Source organism: Chlorocebus sabaeus, chromosome 15 (genome assembly GCF_047675955.1).
Source record: "Chlorocebus sabaeus isolate Y175 chromosome 15, mChlSab1.0.hap1, whole genome shotgun sequence".
NCBI classification, from domain to species: Eukaryota; Metazoa; Chordata; class Mammalia; order Primates; family Cercopithecidae; genus Chlorocebus; species Chlorocebus sabaeus.
Window position 1 is genome coordinate 40,589,400 of NC_132918.1, and position 27,670 is coordinate 40,617,069.

At 34.9% G+C, this 27,670-nt stretch overlaps 1 protein-coding gene across 3 annotated transcripts in view; it reads right to left on the reverse strand.

Annotated features, from left to right (window-relative positions):
- Positions 1 to 1,794: 1,794 nt before the first annotated feature.
- The window catches only part of TSC22D2 (TSC22 domain family member 2), a 51,938-nt gene continuing 26,062 nt past the window's right edge, over positions 1,795 to 27,670 (reverse strand). For 2 of the 3 annotated variants that reach the window (XM_008008739.3, XM_008008738.3), the window contains 2 exons: positions 4,613 to 4,664; positions 1,795 to 3,368 (listed from right to left, as the gene is read on the reverse strand). In XM_008008739.3, the coding sequence (XP_008006930.2) occupies positions 3,108 to 3,368; positions 4,613 to 4,664 (313 nt within the window). In that variant the 3' untranslated portion in view covers positions 1,795 to 3,107. Of the gene's footprint in view, positions 3,369 to 4,611; positions 4,665 to 23,353; positions 23,511 to 27,670 lie in introns of those variants that run through there. The other variant, XR_500445.3, reaches the window with a different exon arrangement.

Sequence of the window (27,670 nt, forward strand, 5' to 3'; positions counted from 1 at the left end):
CACTTGTGAAAATTCTTGTGAATAATGGCAGTTGTGATCCCCAATCACTGGAGGCTTGATTATAAAACGCTATCTCAATACTTCTAAATTAGGATATTATAAATAGAATTTGAAAAATTCAGCTATTTTGGACAATTAGGAGTTAAGGAAACTGTACATTTAATGCCTCCTAACCCCTACTATTTGTTTTTGGTGTGGCAAGCTGTGAGATCACATTGGAACAACCTAAATTTTATTTGGGGAAAGTTAGGTTTGAACTGTAGACAATTACCGTATCAGAAACATTTTTACTTATGATTTATTGGCTAAAACAGAAAAGCTTATGTGTCCGGGACCTTGCTCTATGGGCATTACACTGACAGAAATAGATAGATGGCATTCCTGTAAGACTCCAAATAGCTGGAGACTCCAAATAGCTGAACTGGAAGTTACTTAAGATCCTAAACAATCAGCTGGGGGAAGGGTTGACAGTAGGGATAGTTTGGATTTTGACAGCAGGAGGGGATGATGGGAAAGCAGAGGGCAGGCACGACAATAGTTTTGCATTTTTGAACAATGCACCATGAGTTGAGTATCTTCTGTCGTTACACTGAAAAGCTTATTATTTAAGGCTCTTGAAACATATTGCCAAATTACTTTCTAAAAGTACACAGGAAAGCCTTTCTATGTTAAGTCCTACTACTTTGGACACATTACAATTTGCTAAAAATATTAATTTGCATTTTTTAGGTTACTAGAAGTTGAACCTTTAGAAACTGCTCTATCTCTTCTGTGAACTACCCATGTTTTCTCTCCTTTTCTATTTTTTTTAATATAAAAGTAGTAATAACTGCTGTTACCATTTTAAACCTTAACATATTATTCATTTTCTTGGAGACTATTACTTTGTTTATAAAGTGTTTTTCCAGCCCCAGAATCAAAATGGAATCCATTTTCACAAAAATCCCACCTCTTTTTCTAAGACTAGTTTTTCTCCACCTGTATTAAATATCACATATCATAGTTAGCACTGGAGGGGCACAGCCAGCAAACCTCTCTGGTTAACAGTCCAACAGCGAAGTTTCACATTCCATTAAGTATCTCACCTGTAGCAGCTCTACTTGGAATCTTACTACACATCCTTAGGGTTGCTTACTCAAGCCTATGTACTTAGTTCCTTTATTTATGTTATTCATTAACATTTTGTTCAATGTCTTACAGCGCAACTAGAATAGAAAATATTTGGCAATCTCATGTACATCCCAATTTTATGCCTCGTTTGTGGCTAATCTGATTAAATTTTTACTTCAAATAAACACGTCTTTTAACAGAGAGAACTAACTACTGGTTCTCATTGACTCTGATTAGCTAGCTGGCTACAGATGCAGCGCATATTAATTTCTACAGGCACCTTTCTGAATTCAAGTAAAAGTTTTGGTAGACAAGGATTTCCTACTTAAGTATCACTAACATAATATGAATATTGAGTACAAATATTGCTCACTATTCTTGCATTCTTTAAATTGTTTTAATTTGAAAATTTAAGAACTATCAGTAAGTCATTATTAACAGGTCTTTAAGGAGTATTTTGAATTGTGAAAATACAAATCTAGTCAAATTTTGAACACATATAGAGCCAAATATTTCAACAAAACTGCAGTTTAATTTCAGAAAATGTGTTAAAATATATATTTATACATCAATTTCTGACATACACTTAATGTGTTAGTATACACAAAATGATGCTTTCTTTTGAAACTGTATTTATGAAATGTACATTTTAATTTAAATACTCAGTATACACTGCACTTAATCTGCATGTTGCATTTATTAAATACATTAAAATCTGCAATGTAACAAAACGTTTTCTGCATACGAAATTCAAAACACCATTTTAAATGAACAAAAGATGGCTCACTTTTTTTTTTTTTTTACAACTAGTGTATTGTACACTAGCTCAGCTCCACCAAACTACCTGTTCGTTCTCTTTTATTTGACATTGTTCACAGACTAGTACATATTACAATAAGAGTGCTGGATAAAAACATGAGGTACGAAAGTGGTTCAAAGATTATAGGTCATGCAGATCATGCTAGACAGCAAAGAAAATTGTGACTGAGAAAACACTAAATAAAAATACATAAAGAATGTGCATTATAAAAAAAAAGACAAAAAAAACCCAAAAAAAAAAACAAAACAAAAAAACCCAAAAAACTCCATTACACAGCTTTGCTTCTTTGGTTACAAAGTAGGTTGAACAATTTCACAGCTTTTTATTCCCACCCGAAAAAAAAGTCATACGAAATGTTGAAAAGCAGAGGAATCGTGGCAATTTCTCTTAGAAAGTAGAAACAAATGAACAAAGTTTTCTTCATCAAAATAGCCCAATTATTTATTATATCACAATAACTGGTGACTACCTGTACAGTTGCACTATGTTCTTCATACTTACACTATACAAAATTTACATTCAAGCTGGGTCTTTACTACTGAAAATAAATACCAAAAGTAAATTGCCATTAGTGTTAGAAATATGCCAGGATTCTTTTGTTCAATTATTGCCTAAACGTTTTATCTATTAAATGCAATCCTGTCTTTCACTTCCTTTACTGATACTTATAATTATTCAAAAAAATTAAAAAAGTTCTGTGACATTGTTCATGTACATTATGAAAATAGCAGCCCTGTAATAAATAAAACACAAATAAATGAAAACTTATGTAGGCAAATGTTACTGATATTGAAAGAAAAGTGGCTCTTTAGATGAACTGTTATTTACAATGTGATAGGAAGGCTCAGGGTAAATCCAAGGGTAATAGGAAACATGGGAGAGCCACCAAAACTCTTAAAGACCCCACTCATGCGCACCAGGTAAAATGCAGACTTTGCTCGCTTTAATAAACCCCATTATTCTCCTTGTGTACTGATGACATAGAACTGGACATCAACAGCGCTGCATGACATTTCAGAGAGAGGAAAAGCTCTTGTAGAATGATTGTCTAATACTGAAAAGGCCAAACACACAACCAAAGCATGGCTACTTGCTTTCGTATAAAGTGGAAAGAACACCAGTGGCACACAAGGATAGATTGCTTTCAGTTTTTTTCTTAATGAGGCTTAAGAAAGCTTTATGCTGAGGAGACATTCGGCTGCTGTGGAGGTTGCGTTGGCTGCGGAGGCTGTGCTATCACTGCTTGCTGTTGAGAAGTGCTACCAGGATTGGCCTGTTGGGTTGGGAGTTGGGATAATTGATCATTGTTTGAAAGAGATTTTAACAGTGCATTTTCTCGTTCAAGTAAAGAGTTTCTTTCAACTAATTCTTTTATTTGTTCCTTTAAAACTTCCACTTCTTCTCTTACTGCATACATCAAATGGCTTTTCACCAGATCCTGTGAAAAACAAAATTAGGAATGTCAAAGAGTGAAAAGGTAAAGGTGGTGCTATCTGGTTCCAGCCTACTTGGTGCTGTTTAAGTTTTTATATTACTTTTCCTGCTCTTGCTTTTAAGATTTCTGCTTTATCTTGACCGAGCCTATGGAAGATGGGTTGGAAAAAACCCAGTTCCCAACTAGAGCAGTAAGCTCAGAATTTTCTCTTCAAAGTTTGGGACAATTTCCAAAAAATACTAGCTTCTTAAACTGTCAACTCTTTAAGCTTAGAATAAAAAAAAAAAAAAAAAAAAGGTTAAAATCACATGCTTAAAATGGTAGATCAAGAGAACAAAGGAACAATATTCCAACGGAAAGCTGTTTGATGTTAAACTAGTCATAGTACTGCTTTAAAGATAACATTTTGGACTTTAAAATTTTAGGATTAAAAAACAAGTTTGAGACTAACAGTCCTGTAAGGTCTCACACCTGTAATCCCAGCACATTGGGAGGCTGAGGCGGGTAGATCACCTGAGGTCAGGAGTTTGAGACTACCTTGCCCAACATGGTGAAACCCCGTCTCTAATAAAAATACAAAAATTAGCCAGATGTGGTGGTGTGCACCTGTGGTTCCAACTACTCAGGAGGCTGAGGCAGGAGAATCGCTTGAACCTGGGAGCTGGAGGTTGCAGTGAGCCAAAATCATGCCACTGTACTTCAGCCTGGGTGACAGAGCGAGACTATCTCAAAACAAACAAAAATACCAACTTTTTTTTGTAGAGACAAGGTCTTGCTATGTTGCCCAGGTTGGTCTCAAACTCCTGGCCTCAACTGATCCTCCCACCTCAGCTCAAGTGCTGGGATTACAGATACTGTGCCTGGCCTACTTACAGCTTACTTATAGTCTACTTCCATCAGACCTCTAGCTGTTTTTGCTTTAATACTCTTTTTCGCTCTGAAGTATTTTCAATGCTGAAATATTTGGGGAACATGTTGTCTTTAAACATGTATCCCCCTCACCAATGGTCCTTATCAATGATAATGCATGAAATGTGAGATATTCAAATGGGAGAAATACTTACTCAATTAGTATTTCTAGACTAAAAATTCTCAATGTTCTAGCATCTACAACGAAATCTCATCAAAAAACATGATTTGGTCATCTTTGGTTTAAATACATTATTTGTTTTCTAAAATTGACAAAAGCTAAGTGTTCCATACAACCAACAATCTATGAAATGGGAGAACTGTAAACTTTTACTTACCATTGCTTGTTCTATTTTGTTGTCAATGGCTACAACACCTCCCCCAGATGCACTGGAAAAAATTAGAATATGTCATTAAATTATTCTAAAAAATTTAACCTCCCTTCCAACTCTTAAAAGAATGTAAAAGACATTCGTGCTTCACTTAAAACCAAATATATAGTAATTTAAAATAGCTTATTCTGTTCTAACAATTTCAGTACTCAAAGCTCTCATTTCTAAAATGAGAGTCTCAGTAAATTGAAGACTTCTACAGGTCCTTCGTAGTGCCAACATTTCTAATTTGCCTGTGATATATGTATGCTACTTTAACTCTCAATTGTATTAAGAATTTCTCTGTTCAGTGGTTTTAAAAGGATACATTTTAAATGGGCAGTGCCTTCTCTGTATCTCTTAAATTTCTTCATTAACCAACTATATATTCTAATTGCCTTTCATGTAGAAATTCCAATAATTACTTATTGTAGTAAAATTCAGATGATGGCTTGACTTTTTTTTTTTCTAGTCCTTCTTCTTAGTAAGACTTTTCTGCTATAAGTTTTATAAACATCTAGTTTTTTTAAAAAAATTTTAATGGCTTCTAAAAATGATTCAGAAAGCCTTTGGGCAAGATTGGTTAACAAGAAACTCAACATTCAGCCTGGTGCGGTGGCTCATGCTTGTAACCCCAGCACTTTGGGAGGCCGAGGCGGGAGGATCACTTGAGGCCAGGAGCTCCAGACCAGCCTGGCTAACATGGTGAAACCCCGTCATGGTGAAACTAAAAATACAAAAAAAAATAACCAGGTATGGTGGTGGGCGCCTGTAATCCCAGCTACTCAGGAGGCTGAGGCAGGAGAACTGCTTGAACCCAGGAGGCAGAGGCTGCAGTGAGCCGAGATCATGCCATTCATTGCAATCCAGCCTGGGCAACAAGAGCAAAACTCCATCTCAAAAAAAGAAAAGAAACTCAACATTCTGGCAGACCTACATGTCTTTGTAGGTTACTTGCTGGCAAGAATAACCTACAAGGGTAGAATCACCTATAAGGTATGTGGTTTCGATCAGTTTTTCCTGGGAATAACTGAAAAGTTATCCAGCCTGTTAAGCACATTCCAAGTTCAAATATCACCTTAGCAACTGTACGATAATAACACACAAGGCTGAATAATTGTCCTCTTTGGTGGTTTATATTCTACTATGTATTAAGTAGTAAGAATAGCTGGAATTTATACCCTTTTCTTTTTCTTTTTTTTACATTTTATTTCAAAAAACAGTTATTAGGTTTTTAAAAATTACTCTTGTAAAGAAAAATCTGATACTTTAGCTTACTGTACCAATACAAAAAGATAATTTTTATATGTTACTAAATACTCTTCATAAAGTATATTCCACCTAAGATTTTAGTGCTAAAATACGTGGAAACTACTTTACTTTGATGGTGTGGACCCACAATGTCATAACAGATTGAGGCTCAGAAATATCCTGTCCTATGATTTCCTGCTATTCATTTCCTATGTGACCATCAGCAAATCACCTATTTAACTTCCCTGGATCTCAGTTTCCCCATCGGTAAAACAAAGGGGTTGATGTCAATGCCTCAAGGGATTTTCCACTTCTAAATCCTTGAAACCTTAAATCATTAGATGGAAAACTAAGTTTGTTTATTTGAGCATTAACCACATTAATTACAGCATACTACCTTCACTTCTTGCTGCTACTATTTCTAAGATGAAAAGAGGTTTTGTATATCTAGTATCTAGAAAGGATTTATGGATCATTAACAAATACTTTATACGTGCTGGGCTTTAAATGCTTTTAGTGAGCTGTGCAAAGTGTGACTATATGTAACTATAAACTACAGAACCACTAAGTAAACCATAAGGCTTTAATATGTACTTCAGTGCCAGATACCATGCAGATATATTCACCACAAATACTGAACACATTTTGGCAAAAAAGATGGTGACAGGCATTTAGATTAGCTTGCTTGGGAATCCCAGATTATATGTTCTATATTTTTATTGACATGGCAAAGAAAGATTGAATTACTTTTAAGTCATTTCATGACTTAAATAATTTGATTCCTTCAACACATTTGGTTTAAATAGCACACCTTAAATACTAACTACAACATCAGTTTTATGTATTAATAAGCAGTAAAACAACAAAAAACCCCAAAACCCTTAAAAAAGGGTTTACTGTTTTGTTTTGTTGATAATTAAAATCAGTCAGCGAGTTTTAAAATGATTCCCATAGCTAAGGAAGAATAATTAGCATGCTATTCTTTGAATGCTGATCTAACAAACTCTTTTCCTACGATCTCTTTTAACAACAGAAGAAACAGGTTTGCAAGATATAAATAATGATGAAGATGTATCCCTTAACAGGTATTAATATTTCAACTATTAGGTGTTATACTCTAATAGAATAAATCAGTGTCAAATATAATTACTACCACTATAGTGACCTTTAACTATCTTGAAGGCTATTATTCAAGAATTCTATAACCTACTGCAGGGGTCTCAAGCTTTAGCACGCACCAGAATCATCTGGAGGTCTTGTTAAAACGCAGGTTGCTGGGCTTCCCCCTCAGAGTTTCTGATTTAGTAGGCATGGAACCAGGAATCTGCATTTCTAACAAGTTCCCGGATGATGTGGAATCTGCTGTCTGACTATGCTTTGAGAACTGCAGGCTTACAAATGAAAGTTATAGTAGGAAAAATTAAGAAGCCTAATTCTATTTTTAAAACTTTTTAGCCTGGTACATAAAATTCTTTATGACTTTGACCTCTGCCTTATACAATCTGTTTTCCTCTTATACCCCATCTGCCTATTGTGTTATGGTCTTATATAACTATTTGCAGTCTGTTGAAATATGTTCTCTCAGGTTTCCTTGGCTTTGCAGAAACTGCTCCCTCAGCTGGAAGTGCTCACAGTTCCAATTCATCTGGCTATCTTACACCAGTCCCTTAAGATGCTCCAGTGCCATCTCTTCTGCGATGCTGTTTGATTTTCTAAGGTAGAGCCAATTACTCCATCCTTTCTGGGGTCTACCAATCTTCGCAAACTTTTTGTAGTGCAAAAAGGCAGAATAGCAAATTCTAGCTCCTCCATATACTCACTATATGGAAATTATTTAACCTTTCTAGACCTCAGTTTTTTCATTTAAAATAAGGATTATATGCCAATTGTGAGGATTAAATGAGTTTAAATAATGCTCAGCATAGTAGTTGGCACACTGAGCACTCAATACAGACAGTGATTACTTTGAGTATTATAATACTACCACTGTTGATCCTATTAGATTGAGCTCCTTGAGAAAGGTTCCATAACTTCTTTACCTTTGTGAATAAGTGAATTCAGTGCTTAGCACACAGCAACTCAATGCATACTGACAGTAATTAGATATGATAGACTTGAAACAATTATTGGTTCATATGAGGAAGGCATTAAAATTCTTTAAGTTCAGATAAATCAGTTCTCAAAGTGTAGTCCGTGAACTAGAAGCATCAGCATCACCTGGAAAACTTGTTAGAAAGGTAAACATTTGGACCCACCCAGACTTTGTTAGAAATGTAAATATTTGGACCCACCCCAGATTTACTCTTGAGGCGGGGCCCCGTAATCTATTTTAACAAACTCTCCAGGCGATTCAGATAGAAACTAAAGTTTGAGAACCACTGCTTTAAACAGCCAGATTTACAATGAAGACACCAATATGGTAGTCTTAAGCAAATAAGAGACTATTTTATTTCAAGATCCCAGAATATGGTTTAAAAATACTGTTTCAATGAGGGTATCAAGATGTTTTCTATTATGTTCAAAGTTATCATAGTGAGATTTGACTCTCTTTTAAAATAAGAAAGATCAACTGAAGCAGAATCAATAATTTCCTTCCTTCACCTAATGTTGTAATACTATATACCTTGTTTTCCCAATTATCACATTCAGCACATTATATTTTGATGGTTAACCAGTTTCCAAACTTAAGCTCCCTAAGAAAACGCTTTCTGTCTTTATTCCCAGCACAAAGTATATATACCCAGTAACCTATAATGGTGGTAGTATAAACAAATATTTCAGATTAGTGTGTATGTGTATATACACACTCAAACTGAAATACGTCAATTTTAAACCAAGTGTTACAATTACTGCCACAGAAGCATGAGGGAAAAATGAGTTCAGAATTTTCTTTTTAAAACTATTATGGTAAACTGTAAGTGCTAAATAAAGTCAAAAGATAATTTTTAAAAATAAACTTTCTATTTACTATGAATTATTCTTAGAATAAAAATCAAACATTTATTAGCATTTATAGATGCATTAAAACTTGTGGATATGGAGAGAATGAACAGAAATATAGAGCTGTGGAAAGTAAGAAAGACCTATAAGAAAGTATTTATTTACCGGAATTGCTGCTCCAAAATAAATGAGCTTGAATTCAGTGTTTAAAGCTAATTATACTTACACTCACAGAAAAAGTAAAACTCAAAGTATCAATGCTACAGTAAGACAGGTTGGCTTTCCATGCTGTTCATCTTTTAATTGATCCTAACTGGTTCCCCACCACAGCTTTTCCTCCTAGGTTTCCTTACTCTTACCATAAGATTACTTGCAACATCACTGAGAAAGCAAGAGGACGGATGAAGAATTTCCAACTTCACAAGTTAAAATCACTAAAGAAACAGGTAATCTAATTTAATTTTTTGTTTTGAGACAGTTTCACTCTTGTTGCCCAGGCTGGAGTGCAATGGCGCAATCTCGGCTCACCGCAACCTCCTCCTCCCAGGTTCAAGATTCTCCTGCCTCGGCCTCCTGAGTAGGTGGGATTACAGGTATGTGCCACCACACCCGGCTAATTTTGTATTTTTAGTGGAGATGGAGATTCTCTAATGTTAGTCAGGCTGGTCTCGAACTCCCAACCTCAGGTGATCTGCCTGCCTCGGCGTCCCAAAGTGCTGGGATTACAGGTGTGAGCCACACGCCCGGCCTTGATCTCTATTTTTAAAAAACTGTGAGAAACCAACTTTCTTCTTTATCTGTAGTAATGTGGACACAGACATCATGACTACTTATTTAAAATAAAAAAATTCAGCCTGGGCAACATAGTGAGAACCCATGAAAGAAAAGAAAGAAGAAAAGAAAAGAAAAAAAAAAGAGAAAAGAAAGCAAGCCCGTGGTCCCAGTTACTCAGAAGGCTGTGAGGGAAGCTTGCTTGAGCCCAGGAGTTCAGGGTTCATCACTGCACTCCAGCCTGGGTGAGAGAGCCAGACCTGTCTCTAAGAAAAGTAACTACTTCTCTTTTTCCCAAAATGGACATATTTTGACTACTTTGTCTTTCCATCTTCCCCTAGATATAAATGCTAATTAACAAATTAACAAGATAGAGGAAAAGAAAACTTAATGATTGTCTACTTTAGGGCAGGCACACCTTATCTTAATGAGTCCTTACAACAAGCCTGAGCAACATTCTCATTTTACAGTTGAGGAAACTGAGGTCAAGTAACTTGCTCAAAGACACAACACCAGGAACAGGATTCAAACCTGGACCTAATGTCAAAACACATGTATTTTCTTCCATCATAGTAAGACTGTGAAAAAATAATCTCTAGTGACCCGAAATAAATCCAGAATTATGTATATTATTAAGAATGCTTTAATGAAGTACCAAATGTTAAGTTGTGAAACCATAAGCATGGATCCAAAGATTAAACCATGCTCAGAATATGCCATTTATCTTATCTGGCATATTCCTAGAAGAGGTTCAGCTCTGAGAATAAGGGAGGGAACCTCTTAGAAAAGGCACTTGCTTAGTGATCTTTTTATAGCCAATATAGTTTACCTAATTGCTAAGAACGAAAATGTTCTTCTGGTTTGTTAGAAAGCTGAAGATGTCTTAAAAATATTATGTATCTTTAATTAGAATACTGCAATAAATAAATAAATAAAATGCCTTGTTTTACTCAGACTCCTCTAACTTTGCATTGAGTTACAACCACAACTATAAATGCACTACAGGAACTCTCCAAATTACACAAATTTTTTGTAATACAAACTCCTTTGAGTTGGCAAATCTGGCGTACTTCATGCTCACCCCCCCTTGCCCAAACCAACTAAAACTGATTCTTCAGAAACGCACAAGCACAAGGAAGCTATACCTTTCTTTGGGGGCAGTCCTCAGGAATCATATACTGTTTCCAGTAAATCATCTATAACCTTTATTCCACCCACTCCCATCTCCCAAAATAAGCACTGTAATAACATCATTACTACTAAAATGCATTAATTCTAACCTGGGTAACATTTTGCCTATTCTCTAACAAATGCATGTTTTGTTTTTTAGAAAGAAAATTAAGAAAATGCAAGTCACTGATTACAAAGAAATAAATGAATAAATCTACAGTTCAGCAAGCTTGTGAGGTTATATATAGTTTTAAAAATCCACCACTCTTCTGTAAGAGGGAACTAAAAACATATTTATAGCTTACTCAAGAACAAATAACAATTTTCCTTTCAAAAGGGCCTAAATAAATAAAATTCATGTAGACAATCTCTAGCTGAATGCAAACCTCTATGGTGAAGAATAAAAATTGGGTGAAGTTAATAATAAACTAAGAACTCAAAATGTTATGTTATTCTAATTATTGACCATCAGTTCTACCAATATAAAACAAATAATGTTTAATTTCATGATTAAAAAAAAGAAACCCAAAATGCCCCATAGAGATTATTATTAGCAGTAACACAAAAATAAGTTATTTTAAAGCTATTATTCATCCTGAGCAAGCAGGTAAAATTTCTACTTACAAAACTTAAGTGTTACTTTTTCTCAAGTAGCCAGTCCTGCAATGGTGTGATAAATGCTTTTACCAAGGAACTATTAAAAACCCAGTTAAATACTTATATAATGATTGATATTTATTGTCAGCATCTTCTACAAAAACCTTGTTCACCAATGCCCTCAGCATATTTTATATTTATATTGTTAATTTTATCAAATGGCTAGCCAATAAAGCGTAGATGAAAGAGCAATCAATCTATACGAAGTCCATCTCCTACCTTAGACTCCCTTTGTCTAGAGTCAGTCTTATCATCTGTACTAAGAACTTTAAATAAAGCCATTTAATTAGAATTTCTTTAATACTTTGGTGAGAGAGGACTATGTAACTGCACGCCTAATTTTTTTTTTTAAAGTTAAAAAGTCTCTAATAATTTTCCTAAAATCTGTAAGACCAGATGCCCAATAGAAAAATGGAGGGAATTCACACTGAACATTAACAAGACAGACATGAAAAAAGACTCAACATCTGAATCATAAAATAAAAATACAAATTAAAACTATAATGTAATACTATTTTCCAAAACAGATTTCTCTCCTTTTCCCTCTCTTCTCTCCCGACCTCCCCTTAATTATTCACTCTTTAAGCCAGCAATCATTCATCTGGGAATTTATCCTCTAGATACTTTATATACATAGCAAATAATGTATTTAACAAGGCTACTCATTACAATACTGTTTATAACAGCAACACTTCTGGTTAAATGAATCATGGCATAGCCATCCATTCAATTAAATAGTATGCATCTATTAAAGAACCATGAAGATACTTTTCTAAGTACTGAGATGGGAATAATGTATCCTGGAGATCTTTAAAAGTAAAGGTACAGATGTGTGTACAATACATTATAATTTACATTAAGAAAGATAATACACATTGGTTTTCTTATATACACATAAAGAAGGATATACACACATTAAGGAAGTGGCTATCTGTTTCGGAAGGCAGGCGGATGCAGGACAGAGATAGAAGCAAGAGTACTTTTACTACATCTTGAAGAACAATGAAAACCGTGTTCCAAAATGAAAATGACTCATGAAGGAGCTATCTTGTACAGTGTAAACTCCAGACATGAACAAATGGCAGACAGGAAAAGGAATGATAGAAAATAGGAAAGGGAGAAAGGAGGGAAGAGGTGCCAACTCTATTTTCTCTAGGAACTATTTCATTCTGCAAGATAAGGTACTATATTCAACAAACAAAACAATGATCAACGTAAGTGATATTTGTGATTTGTAAAAATTCCGTTTCTTGGTTTAGAGTGAATTATAACCATCTGCAAATATGATGTAAATTATGATTATAGCTCCCAGTACAGTGATTTCTGTTTATTCAAAGTAAATCTGGTAAGCAAATGATAAAAATTTGCGGTAAAGATCTATACTACAAAAAGTTATGTAAACTTACACAATAAAAACTACATTAAAAATTTATCCCCCAATATATATACAAGATTAAAATTAACATTATCTTCTTTATCCAAATCTCTTTCACATTTCCAAGTTATGATATTTTGGGGGGATCATTTTAATATTTGGTAGTAAAATTCTGATAAAATTACATTTCTCTTGTAGAGCCATTTTAAAGAAACTTCATATTAAAACTAGCTGAACTAAAAATCCACGAAAATATTCAAAATCGAAGAGATAAGAACTTAGTCTGGAAAAATTGAAGACTGGTACAAAAGTAAAATTTGCACAGCAGTTTCACTATTTATGCAGTCCAAATATTCCAAACAAAGTTAAATATCCTATTGCAAGTTAACACTTAAATGTTATAATAATATAGAGTTACATTTATTTAAGATACTTGACTTTGTGTGCTAGCTAGTTGTTGTTTTTTAGAGACGGGGTCTTGATCTGAGGCCCAGGCTGGAGTGCCGTGGCATGATCATGATTCACTGCAGCCTCAAACTCCTGGGCACAAGCAATCCTCCTACTTCAGTCTCAGTCAACCGAGCAGCTGGAACTACAGGTGTGCGCCACCATTCCCAGCTGATTTTTAAAATTTGTTGTTTAGAAACAGGGCCAGGGTGTTGCCCAGGGTGGTCTCTAACTCCTGGGCTAAAGCAATTCTCCCACCTCAGCCTCCTGAGTAGCTACGATTACAGGAACCAGTCATCCTACCTAGCATTATTTCTTATTAGATGAAATCATTACTTCTTAATAGACTAACAATAGGCAAGGTTTAACAGGTTGAAAAGATTATTTCCTTCCTCTGAGTAAGACCTAAGAAAGGACAGGATAAAGGGATATGAGGAGGGTGGCATTTTCCTTGATATTGAAGTACTTAACATTTAGAGCAGGCTCTCTTGAAAGAAATTTCATTTTACTGTTTACATAGCAGCAACTACCTAATCTGATGACAGTATATTATTGAGGAATGAATAATACATACCAAGTAATTGGTAATACATACCAATAATAAGCTCAAATTAAAAACTTGACACTATAATACCTGCTACTTTAAATTATTTCTTGGTGACTGGAAAAATAGTATAAGACTGACAGTTACCTAGACTTAGATGTACACTGGTACCTCAGAGGAAAAAAAGGGTGAGAGGAATTAGAAAATATTTCAAGTTTCAATTGAAGCACACCGAATCTTGAGAGATCAGTGAGATGATAAAGGAAAGAGACTATGACAAAGAAAATGCTAAGGATGCCTAGGGCTTTATTCTTGGAGCAACTAGGAGTTGGCTGGTGTATTACAGAGTGGCTACATTTTGGGGAGGATGAAGTGGGGTGGGGAGTAGGTGGTGCAAATAAAGATGTGCAAATAAAGCGCTGCAAATAAAGATGAGAAAAGAAATTTAAGTTTCACTTGGGACTACTGAATTTGGAGACATGGAAATGTAGAATCCTGTTGGAGAAATAGAGAGAAGGCTGCTGGAAATAGGTATTGAGAACTCCACAGTAGTCTCTGGCCTAGAAATCTAGATTTGAAAGCTGTAAGAATGCAGTACATGACTGAAACCATAGGAGAAGACAAACCTGCACAAACAATGAAAAGATAAGTGGGGCCAAAACACTGGAGAACACTAACATGTGAAGAGTCATGGAAAAAGATGGGCTTGGGAAGAAACTATTCTTAGGAATGCTACTTATTTCATCTAATGGCCTCACATTTGCCTCCTCATTCTCAACATATTATTTCTTTTTATTAAAGTCATTCTTATTTAGATGCCTTGTTTAAATATCTTCTCAATCCCATTTCTACAATGAGACTTGATTAAAGTAAAAATGAGACTATCTCCTTTGGTATATGTATATACCAAAAGCCAAATACCAGTGAAAAGTACATAATTTTTGCTCATCTTTTCATTTTGTCTATTTCTTTTCTTTATGACTATTTCTTCAAAGTGCAGAAATGTTAGTTAAAATAGCTTTTTAGAAAAAGTGTAATTCTATGAACAATGTATTTGACAAAGTAAAATTATATTAGGCTAGTCACTAGGATTTCGTGACTACAATTTGCTCCGAAGTTATTAACTAATTTTTCTTTGCTACTTTAAGTCTCCTTCCTAATCTGTCCCCCAAAGTCCAAGTACAGTAATAAATAAAGGTTGTCACGGAACCGTTTCAAAATAGGGCGAAACTCAGAAGAATATCATCAGGTTTTTAAAGAGACAATTGCTTGATTCTGATTTAGACTAAAAGGAGAGCACCAAGCATGCTCATCATTCCTTAGGGAAATGAACAGACTATATCATATTGGGGGTGGGGGGGGGGAAGCCTAGTCTTTATTTTTAATAAACCAATGAATGTTTTCCATTTGGAATATTTTCTATAATTATAGTGGATTGGGTTTGAGCAAGGAATTACATCTTTCTTTTTAAAAATGTTTTTTTTGTTGTTTGTAGAGACAGATCTCACTCTGTTGCCCATGCTAGTTTCAAACTACTGGACTCAAGCGATCCTCCTGCCCTGGCCTCCCAAAGTGTTGGGATTATAAGCGTGTGCCACTGTACCCACCCAAGGATTACACTTTTCACTTTCAACAAATATAAAGGCAACACTCTAAATATATGCCTTGAAGAATTAAAGTTGACTACGTTTCAGTTTACTATCTCTTGTCTAAAGTATTTTCTGTTCTCTACTTCACTCTGGGGTCAGACATTGAGGGGTAAGACAACCTCTCACTCAGCAGTTGCCTAGCCTAAGCAAAAAGTTGAATTCAGAAAGAATAATAAAATGGTTTAAAAGCATAGGCTTTAGAATTATACTAGGTTTTTTTTTTTTTTTTTTTGGAGACGGAGTCTTGATGTGTTGCCTAGGCTGGAGTGCATTGGCACGATCTCAGCTCACCACAACCTCCACCTCCCAGGTTCAAGTGATTCCCCTGTCTCAGCCTCCCAAGTAGTTGGGACTACAAATGCACACCACCATGCCCAGTTATTTTTGTATCTTCAGTAAGAATGGGGTTTCACTATGTTGGCCAGGCTGGTCTCGAACTCCTGACCTCGTGATCCGCCTGTCTCGGCCTCCCAAAGTGCTGGAATTACAAGTGTGAGGCTAGCTGACTTTTAATCCAAACTCCACCCACTTACTGGTGGGGTGATCCTAGCAAGTTAACATACTGAAACTAGTTACCTCAACTATAAAATGGGATACAGTTGTACATATATTAAAGGACTGCTATAAGGATTATGTGAGACTGTTTACAACAGTACACATAACCACCCAATTAGTTCCTTTTATCATTTGGATCAATTTGGATTTTGACACTTTATAAGGTCTACTTTCCCAGTGTATCTTGGGAAAATTAAATAAGAGTTAATCTCCCAATGCAGTGAAACATGAATAAAAATCAATTATGATTAGTATTAAGAAACAGGTTTTATATTTATGTTTCACCCAAAATAAAATCCTAGTTATTCCTTAATAAATTGATTTTTTTGTATTCAATTAGATGTTAAAGATTTAATGTAGCCACAAAATATATGTTAACAAAAATTGTTTGACTTGAGATTTACATTTACAAAGCTTATTATTATTATTATTATTATTATTATTGAGACAGAGTCTTGCTTTTGTCACCCAGGCTGGAGTGCAATGGCCTGATCTCTGCTCACTGCAACCTCTGCCTCCTGGGTTCAAGTGATTCTCCTGTACAAGGCTTATTAAACACAGGATCCCTGTGGATTGGACGTCAATAACGTTCTTATGGATCTTCTTTGGGATCTTGGTGTTTCATTATTTAGAGTAAAATAAACTTATCTTACTGTGGGAAATTTTTCCAAAAGCCACTGAAATATAACCAATTCAATTCAAATAAAAATTTCCAAAAAGGGTATTTAAAAATATCCCAGGTCTTCCCTTAGTACTGTTATATGAAAATTCAACACTAAATATTACTAAAAGCAAGTAAGAAAAGTGGTATAAAGTGTTGTTTGCTTTTAAACAAATTATTACCTTAGCTAAGAATCACTGCTTTAGAATTACCTTATTCAAAAAGGGATTCTGATGTAAAGCAGAAAACAGCACTACTATAAAATCTAAAGGGTCATTAGGTTTTTTCACTCAAGCAAAACTGTACTCAAGTAGGCACATTTTCAGAGACAAAAAGTTTGACATCCAAGTTTTTATCATTTCAGTCTAGATTCATGTCCTTGAATTCTTTTAGGCAATAACAATTCTAATAATTAAGACATGGTGAATGATAGAATTTTACAACTGTTTGTGTGAAATCTTTTATGATGAATTCTACACTTACATCATGACCTGAAATTTGTTAAATCGATTTAGATTCCAGAGATAAGACTGTCACTTGAGATGGAATGCTCCACACCTACATTTTCCTTAGCCTTCTTCCTTTCTTGCCAACAGGCTCCACTTCTCTGATTCGTCCATGATTTTTTGTCTTTATCAAATGTTCCTTTCTCTTGAATTAAACCTTAAAAGCAGAAACTGTCCATCTCCAGGATCTACTTATTACAACACTACTCTGCATATAATTGATAGTAAACATATTACTTGAAGAAAAAGACAGAATACAACTTACAATATATTATCTAATACATATTTTTATAAGTTTGGTATAAACAGATGTTATATTGGGCTCATCATGCCAGGACAAAGATCTAAGAAATTAACCAACTATTTAAACTATTAGAAACTAATTAAGAGTATCGCTGGAACAGAGTAAAATATGGGCAAGACCTCAAGACTTTTTTTCTCGCTAATAAAGGTAAGTTTTTAATGTTCCTTGAATCTGGTTGTTACCCACTGAGAAAGAAGAAAAGTGTGCCAGTTTCTATACAGTATAGGCAATTGATGTAAATAGAAAAACGGTTTTAAGTTTGAGTAACAGAAAAGGGCTAGGCTCTATGAATTTCCAGGTTACTGTTGCCATGGCCAGTGAAACTTGGTAACTCCATATACTGATCATGATGATGACTAAATCATAGAAGACTTCATGGACAATAAAGTGGATGTTAAAAACTCTTAATGATCTTAAGATAAAAACCTTGACAGAGACTTTTTTACATTAGAATCATGGATTTAAGGAGAAACCATTTGTAAATCTAGTGAAAAGCTTGGTTGTATAATCATGCCTCATAGTATCTATTTATGGGTTCTCTCAGCTGACTAATCTCACTCTCTATTCAATCAAAATTAGGTCTACAGGGAGAATTAAAAATCCTAAAGGCTTTTGGTCAGATAAAAAAGACAATTCAAACTACCATGCCTTTAAGCATGACTCATGAATAAGTGCAAGTTCTATGTAAACTAGACCCAGGAGTCTGAAGATATTCACATTTATTTCACTCTTTTTACATTGAGGATCACGTCACACATAAAGGTTTCCCACGAAGTCCTTGTATCATCACCACAATCAATAAGTAGAGAAACGTCCTTGTGATCTCTAAGGTATTAAGCAATGTCTCCTTATCCATTTTTGAAAAAGAACTTTAGGACTATGTACTAAAACCAGTGACTTACGGCGATGAACTGGAAACCACATTCTTGATTATAGCAGCTATGAAAATACAGAAATAACTAGAGGATGTATCCAGTTCAATATCTCCACAGACTTTTTAGTGCTGCTTATATATGCTTTAAGTGATGGCAATCATTTGATTTCTCTGCTTCACATTTCAAGATTCTGTTTTACAGAAAGGGTTTATGGGAGGTTTATAAATACAAAAAGAGACCAGGATGCAAACTAAGGTATCACTGGAGGTGTTGAGAGACTAGATGACAACTTGGAAGGAACACTAGACATGATCCAAGTACAGGATAGGTGGTTAGAATAAATGACCACTAAATTCCCTTCTAACTCAGCTTTATAATTCAAAACTCAAAAGATAAATTCTGAGAGGTGGTATTAAATAAAAGGGCATTGGTTCTGGAGTTATACCCACTTTGGAATCCCATCTCTCATCTTATTTTATAACACACAGTCTTGCTGTCTCCCAGGCTGGAATGCAATGGCACCATCATAGCTCTCTGCTGCCTTAAACTCCTGGGCTCAAGTGATCCTTCTGTCTCAGTGGGATTACAGGCATGTGCCACGATGTCTAGCTAATTTTTCTTTTTTGCGGGTAGGGACAGGGTTACTCAAGCTGCTCCTGAACTCCTGGCCTTAAGCAGTCCTCCTGCCTTGGACTCTCAAAGTGCTGGGATTACAGGCTTGAGCCACTGCACCAAAACTGAGATATGACTTTAGACAAGCTAATATTTAGCCTCCCCAAAGGACAATAATAGGACCGGGGTACTGGGATTCAGTGAGATAATGCATTAGTATTTGGCACATGGTAAACACTTACTATGTTACCTAGTAACTTGCAGTAATAATTTATAGTGGTCAAAATCTAAATGTCATGAAATACACAAGAAACACTGACTTAGGAGTTAGGTAATGTGGTTTCTACATTTGAGTCTTGTCTCTAATTCCATACAATAATCTCTAACATTATTTTCAAATACCAAATTTTGTGACGCTACATTCCAAAGGGGTTTTAATGAACTTAAAACATTTATCAGACACTGGGGATACGTCAAATAAACATAATTCCAGAGTTTGTGAGTTTACAATTAGTGCAGGAGATATACAATATGTTAAGGGTGATAAGTGCTAAGACAGAGCAAGATCTGAGAGGGTGTTCTGGGGGCACATAATCAAACTCTTGGATCAGGAAAGAGGAAGTGACACAGTTGGGTGGAGAAAAAGAAGACAGGTACAAAAAAATGTTCCAAGTAAAAAGAACAGTAGGTGCAGCTGGCCACATTAGAAAACTCAAACGACAAGGACCAGTCAGAAGGTTGTTGCATTTTCACATAAGAAAGGATAGTGCACTGAATGGGGACAAGAGATGGATAGGCTGGCAAAACACTCATGAGGCAGACATGGCAGTACTTTGTGATTAACTGGCTATGAGAGATCAGGGAAGTTTGAATGTAAGGAGAGATACCTAGGCTAGAAGTAATGCGCTTGAGCACCTTAGAGCACACAGGTGACTTCCTATAGCATAAAGATGGTATGTGCCTGGAAGCCACCTATAAGCTCTTATTACGATGAAGAATGTAAGAAGAAGACAGCATTCTGATGACTCCTTTATTTATTTATTTATTGAGACCAAGTCTCACTCTGTTGCCCAGGCAGGAGTGGAGTGGTGTGATCATGGCTCACTGCAGCCTTGACTTCTCAGGCCCAAGCAATCCTCCCACCTCAGCCTCCCAAGTAGCTGAGACCACAGGTGTGCATCACCATGCCCAGCAAATTACTTCTGTAGAGATAACTCCCTATGTTGTCCAGGCTGGTCTTGAACTCCTGGGCTCAAGTGATCCTCCCACCTCAGTCTCCTAAAGTGCTGGGATTATAGACATGAGCCACCATGCCCGGCCTCCAATAATATTTAAAAGAACAGACAGAAGGGAAAGCCTGCCAACTGGTCTGAGAAGCAACAACCAGCAAGGCAGAAGGAAAAACAGGAGGGAATGGTATCACAGATAACAAGTATCAGTCAAAAATTAAAACCTATCACGTATCAGTATTAGCTTTAGTTTTAACTAAATAGTTGAAAAACTATTGAAAATCTACTTATCTACCATGATTGCAACTATTAATATATATGTATTCCAAGTCTGGGAATATGCAAACAGTAAGATGGTAATTGTTAAAAACTTGGATTAAGTATGATTATTCTTATTCTATTTTCCAAATTTCCCAGTTTGAATTTTGAAAAGGCAAACATATTACTACTACAGAAGTTGGGGTACAAATTTATTATTAAAAAAGAAAAAGACTTTTAGATAGAATTCTCATATTCTGATGACCTATCAAGTTGTGCATTTTTAACCATGGTGCTAGAGAAACAGTTTATACTAGATCTGCAGACTGTTTCAACATCACTCAGAAGCAAACAAATTCTTACGGTTTTAAGCAGTACTATTATTGCAGATTCAACCTTTTATTATTAACACTTAAAAATAGGGAAAAGGTTATAAGGCGTGGAGCTCATCTGAGAGTAAAATTAAACCAACAAAAAGGATATGACAAAGTACAAGAGAAAACAAAACCAAAAAATCTCATGTATCCCCAAAAATTAATTTTGCCTGATAAATGCTTTAAAAGTGGGCCAAAAAAAGAGGTTTCTCAATAGAATTATTCACAACTAAAGGCAAATGGAAAACTCTCACATAGCATTTAATAAGGGTTTTACATGCAATATATCCCACTATCCCAAGAAATATCTGCAGTTCAAAGCTGCTTTTTAAATCAATGCTTCCTAGTGTTTGCTGTTTATAAATCCTAAATACGAAAGGATGAGTTCCTTAATAACACTATTCTAATAAGTACTAAGACTTTTCTTAAAAAAAATATATATTTGCATATACTCAGAAGCATTAAATCCGAAAAGAATTTATTTTTAAATGCAATTAATACTTAACTTTTAGATAGTAAGCAACCTCCAACATTTATTTTTTGGCAAATACTTTAAAAGATAGTTTTGTAATGGAGGATGACCCATTGCTACTTAAGTTCAAGATAAATCAAATTTATGAATTCACATCTTCATACAATATAAAATTCTCCTTTATCTTATCCTTCAAGTTTTCAGAGGATACCAGCATACCAGCATACCGATACCCAGGTTCCAGTTAGTAATAAGATTTGAATTCTAGCTCCAGAACTCAACGGCTATGTGGCTTGAGCAAGTTACTTAACTTCCCTAAGCTTTCAATTTTCTTCTCTGTAAAGTGAGGATATTGATAATGTCTATTAATATATGACTTTGTGAAAATTAAATGAGATAACGTGCCAAAAAAATTCAGCACAGTGCCTGACACTCAGTGGCCAAAATACAACTACTTTGCAGAAAAATCCAATTGACCCTTGAGCACAGAGACTGACAGTACGAAATTCCTAAACTAAATGTGGCTTGGCTCTGATTTGTCCCATCAGTCTAATGGGCATTTATAAGTAACCCAGCACTGAATAAACATCAGTAAGAGTCATAGGATCAATGTTCTTGCTAGAAATTTTTCACGAGTCATACTTAGGTGTCTAACAAGGACTGTCCTTTTGACACAAAACATTCACTAGCAATGTTTCCTAACTGTTTTTGACAGACGAAAATTTGACAAACGCCCTGAAAAAAAATCTGACAAATGCTCTGAACTTTTCACAGAAAAGTGAACATAAAAAAATTCTACCCAAAATTCCACATGGTTCATGATCTCCTGAATCCCAACCACTGACTACTAAATATGGATATCCTGTACTAGAGAAATTAGAAATTATTTTCCTGATTATCAAAGTTATGTAGATTATAGAAAATAAAGAAAATAGAAAAGTATATGGAATAAGAGATAACTTAGTTTGTTGTATTTCCCTCCAGACTACTATTGATTGTAATTACTGGCTTAAGGGACTTAAGCTTACAGAATGTAATGAAATCATGGAATACTATATCAGAAACAATTTAGAATATTATTCAAAAGGCAGAATGGGCAAGGGATAAAATAACATATCTCTGGTTAAGGATAAAGTTGGAATATATATATAGTGGCCTGTTTAGCTGATATCAACCCATACCTTCTGGCTTTTTTGGAAAATAAATAATTTCAAATAATTCTTGACTGACATGCAGGATATGTATACCACACTTTAATGAAAACATGAATTCTACGATTATATGACCTTGGACAAATAATCCAGACTCTTCTTCATCTACAAAATATTATAATCTTCAGATTAAAAGTACAAGGTCTTATCCTGAGCTAAACTCTTCCAATGGTCCCCCTACAAAATACGGCTGTATAAAACAAAGCAAAATAAGAAAGTGCACAAAACAAAGTAGTTTTTTCCTAAGCAGAATACAATTCTGAGAGAAAATTAATTTTCAGGGAATATAAAAAATGTGCAATGACTTCTAATATATCATTTTCATATGATATCAGCATCTTAGGTATTCTCAATGTAAGAACTGAAAAAATTTTCTTGGCTTTATTTTAGACATTTAGAGGAAACATGTCTTTTATTAAGAAATAAAATCCCCCAAAGCAATACAATTAAGCTATATATTAAGAAAAATGGATTTTTTTTTAAAAGAAAAGATGAATATATTATTTCTCAAATATCTCCTGGTATAACACCTAGAAAGTATTTGGGTTCTTCACTATATTGTAGGCATCTACAGCAGATGCAATAGCAGTATTTCAATAATCTTACTATAATACAGGATTTCACTTTCTTTTTTTAAACTGATGTATTTAGTAAACACCACTGCAAAGATACAGTCTTCAGCCTCAAGAGACTTTGAAAGGCTTACATACTCCAAATATTTAAAATTCCAAGTTTTAACTTATATTTAATATTGTACTCTTACACAATGTGCTTTTTGTTCATAAATATTCATCTCAATACAATAACATCAGGTATAATACATAAAATCTAAGCCATTAAGTCTTACCAATTTATGACCTGATGACACTCTTGTGGACAACATTCAGTCCTTAGAAGCTAGAATAACCCTCCAACCATGTGAGGGCATCACAACTTTTAAACTTTCGGCTTTCGATCATTATTATGTCACATTCCTCCTCCGATGCTGAATTCTAAAAAAAATTCTAGCAAAGAGTTTTAAGTAAATAAGTGTTTTAATCAAATAGCCTTTAAAAATCTTTTATAGCAAAATTTTATGTTTTACCATGATTATACAACTGATATTTTGTACTTTAAAAAATGAAAATAAATTTCATATTTGATCTGGAAAATTCAAACTTTAAATTTCAACATGGATTTTCAGGCCATCAGGATACTTGTTAGTAAAAAGTAAAGTAGAAATGGAACCAATTAAAGGTTTAAGATCATGATCCAGAAATTATGATTTAACACCATAACCTGATACAGACAGCTTTGTAGTCCTGTAGAACAGCATTTGAGTTCTATTGTTTGGTCCACATCTATGTATATGAGTTTCTTATTTTATTTTATTTTTTTATTTATTTTGAGACGGAGTCTCACTCTGTCGCCCAGGCTGGAGTGCAGTGGCGTGATCTCAGCTCACTGCAACCTCCACCTCCTGGGTTCAAGCAATTCTCCTGTCTCAGCCTCCTGAGTAGGTGGGATTACAGGCACGTGCCACCACGCCCGGAGAATTATTTTCTTTTTTCTTTTTTTTTTTGTATTTTTAGTAGAGACAGGGTTTCACTATGTTAGCCAGGATGGTCTCGATCTCTGACCTCGTGATCCGCCCACCTCGGCCTCCCAAAGTGCTAGGATTACAGGCATGAGCCACCATGCCGGGTGTTTCTAGATTTACAGCATGGGTGGCTGGATCAGTAACAATCCATACGGATCATTTAAGTGCTTAAGAAAGAATTCCATTTTTATATCTAAATCTTCATCTGTCTCTACTATCCCCGATTTTGAAAACAGACAACATAATGGCAAGAATTAAATTTTATTATGTGCTTTATGTAACTGACATAACAATGTATCCTATGCAGCAGTGGTCCCTATTGCTCATCTGTATATGGGCAGGGAAGAAAACTGGAGGAAGATTTAATAATGGCAAAAATCACTTCATTAAAAATATCATGTTAAATTTATTAAATTTTACCAGAAAGTTTTCAATTGGGCATCTATGCTAATCACTGAAGAATAATATCATTAATAACATTTTCTGTCTGATAAGAATGTACATTTATATTTTTGGTTGCCAGTAATCCACAGAAAAGGAAACCCACAGATTTGTGGGCATAGTTTTGCCTAAATTAACTCCCTAAATAAAACACTATAAAGGGGCAGAGGGGATGGGAGAAAGAAAAGGGCCCTTACTGAGGATGATCAATACGCATAAAGCTATAGAAAACTGAAAGACAGCATTGCTCTGCAGCTATCTAAAAAGATACTTGACCCGAATGTACAGGTTGGGTCATGCTGTTGCAGATTTTAACTTTCAATGGAACTTTTCTATTACACATGGTCACTTAAGTCTCTCACATAGCCTGAAAAATTATTAGAATTTTTCCAATATAATCTTTCCAAATGTAATCTCACAACACATTTGACTTCAATATAAATCATACAACTTTATTTTGTCTTCTGTGAAAGCACAGCCTTATAATGTAATCACCTGGTGAAGGCAAAAATCCGTATTTATGAGGATAAGTAGTTTAAAGTTGTGGTCATTTCATTAACATATTACCAAACATTTCTAGAAAGTGTTAATAAAACTCTTATCTCCTATCAACTAATATACTAAAAATTTTTAAATCTTTTGAAGATTTACTTTTTATAGGACAAACATACAGTCATATTTAGTAAAGTAAATACTTCCTGAAATACTTATCTATAATGCTGGTAAATCTGCTTGTCTGCAGGGCTTTGATTTAAGGTCATTTAAAGGGCCGACTGCTTGACCCTTTGTTAAAGGGCCTGCCAACAAAAAAGTCTTGTTATGGTAAATGCTTAGAAAGTATTTTTGGAAGATACAATTAAACCAGTCATGTGAAGCAGTTATTTTACTGCGAAAACGTACAAAAATTTTTTTAAGAGTGTGTACATTACACAAATGTATGGTTAAATCAGGACTTTAGAACTGTATACATTTTAAAAGATACAAAACTTATGTATCAAAATTTTCCTAAGCATACATTTTCAAAACTAGTTGTTACCAAGTCCAGGGTCATATTTCAAGAGTTTAAATCATTAAATTCCAACATGTAGGACATCCTTATTAACAACCTGAAATGAAACTGGGTAAAGTGGTTACAGATGAACAGCATTCAGATTAACAAGATACCCTTTAAAATTTAAAATTAGAATTCTTCCTAAAAATGAATATTTAATGAGAAAACTGTACTAATATTATCAATCATAATCTTGACTCTCTGGCAAGACTGCTACCAAAACCAAATCCCACGTATTCCCTATAGTTATTTATCATTTCCTTTTGTGAGAAGGTGAATCTATATTAAAAGAAAAAAACAGTGAAAGGGGAGGAAGGTGGATGATTTATAATTTCCAAGTAATTACTTGAAAATGGATATGCTAAATCAAACAGGTCGACAAGAGTTCCTAAAGGAACCTGGTTTTCTAATGAATGTGCTTATCTTAGTTTGATAGAAAATTTTGTTTTCAGGTTTAAACCACATTTCCTTAGAATATTCTGAAAATTCTACAAGATTATCCATTAATATAGCCATATTTTCACCCTGCTGTTCAAAAAAGTTCACTACATTGTTTGGAGAAATCCTAGCCATGATAAACCAATGCTTGGTCAGAAATACTTATTTTTAAATGGAAAAAGGGGGCAAACAGGGCAATCCTTTATGTCTTCCAATAAATTACACAGAGTCATTCCATAGGTTATATATTGAAAAAATAAACTTTAAAATATCAAAGATAAATTTACTTTAAAAATTAGTACAAATGTACCTAAATAAAAATAAAACTGCTGGGAAGACAGTATGTTCCAAAAAATTAACATATAAAAAGACAGGCCAGGTGCAGTGGCTCACGCCTGTAAGCCCAGCACTTTGGGATACCAAGGTGGTGGATCATTTGAGGTCAGGAGTTCAAGACCAGTCTGACCAACATGGAGAGACCCCATCTCTACTAAAAAATACAAAAATTAGGCAGGCATGATGGTGGGCGCCCATAATCCCAGCTACTCAGGAGGCTGAGGTAGGAGAATCGCTTGAACCCGGGAGGTGGAGGTTGCAGTGAGTCCAGATCGCACCACTGCACTCCAGCTTGGGTGACAGAGCAAGACACCATCTCAAAAAAATAATAATAAAATTAAAAAGACACACATAAAAAGACACACAACACACAATGACAAGAAACTTCATCTATCTGTGGTTGATCCAAGATATCATTTAAGACACAATTAGCTATACCAGAAACTAAATATATATAAGCATATATATACATATATAAGCATATGTACATATATACACATACATATATAAGCATAAGTACATGTATATACATATATAAAGTGTTGGGTATTTATGCATTAAATCAAATGCACCTATTGGTAGAAGAAACACAAAATACACAACTTAAAAAATTTCATTAATACAGCTTTGAAAAACAACTCTAAGAAGATAGGCTATTGGTATTTTTAACATGCTTATTCTCAAATGATTTATACATTTGATCCTTTCAAAAGGAGTAGAAACAGCTTATAAAGAAGGCAAAAGAAAAAGATATTGAAATTAAAGGTAGAGCTCCCTCTAAAAACGGAAAATCAAAGTAAGTATAAGCCAGTTACATAACACTCAAATATATGTATAATAAGGAACTGCATGTTTTGTTAACAGAAAGCTGAATATTTGGGTTGGACACAGTGGCTCACACCTGTAATCTCAGAACTTTGAGAGGCCAGGGCAGGGCGGATCACTTGAAGACAGGAGTTTGAGACCAGCCTGGCCAGCGTGCTGAAACCCCGTCTTTATGAAAAGTACAAAAATTAGTAGGGCGTGGTGGTGGCGCCTATAATCCCAGCTATTCGGGAAGCAAGAGAATCACTTAAACCCAGAAGGCAGAGGTTGTAGTGAGCCAACATTGTGCCACTGCACTCCAGCCTGGGTGGCAGAGTAAAATTCTGTCTCAGAAAGAAAAAAAAAAAAGCCTCCTATTTTTTGACTCTGAGCTTAATAGTGGCTAACACAAAAGAAACGGAACATTTATTTATATATTTATTGAGACAGAGTCTCATTCTGTGGCCCTGGAGTGCAGTGGTGCAATCTCGGCTCACTGCAACCTCTACCTTGTG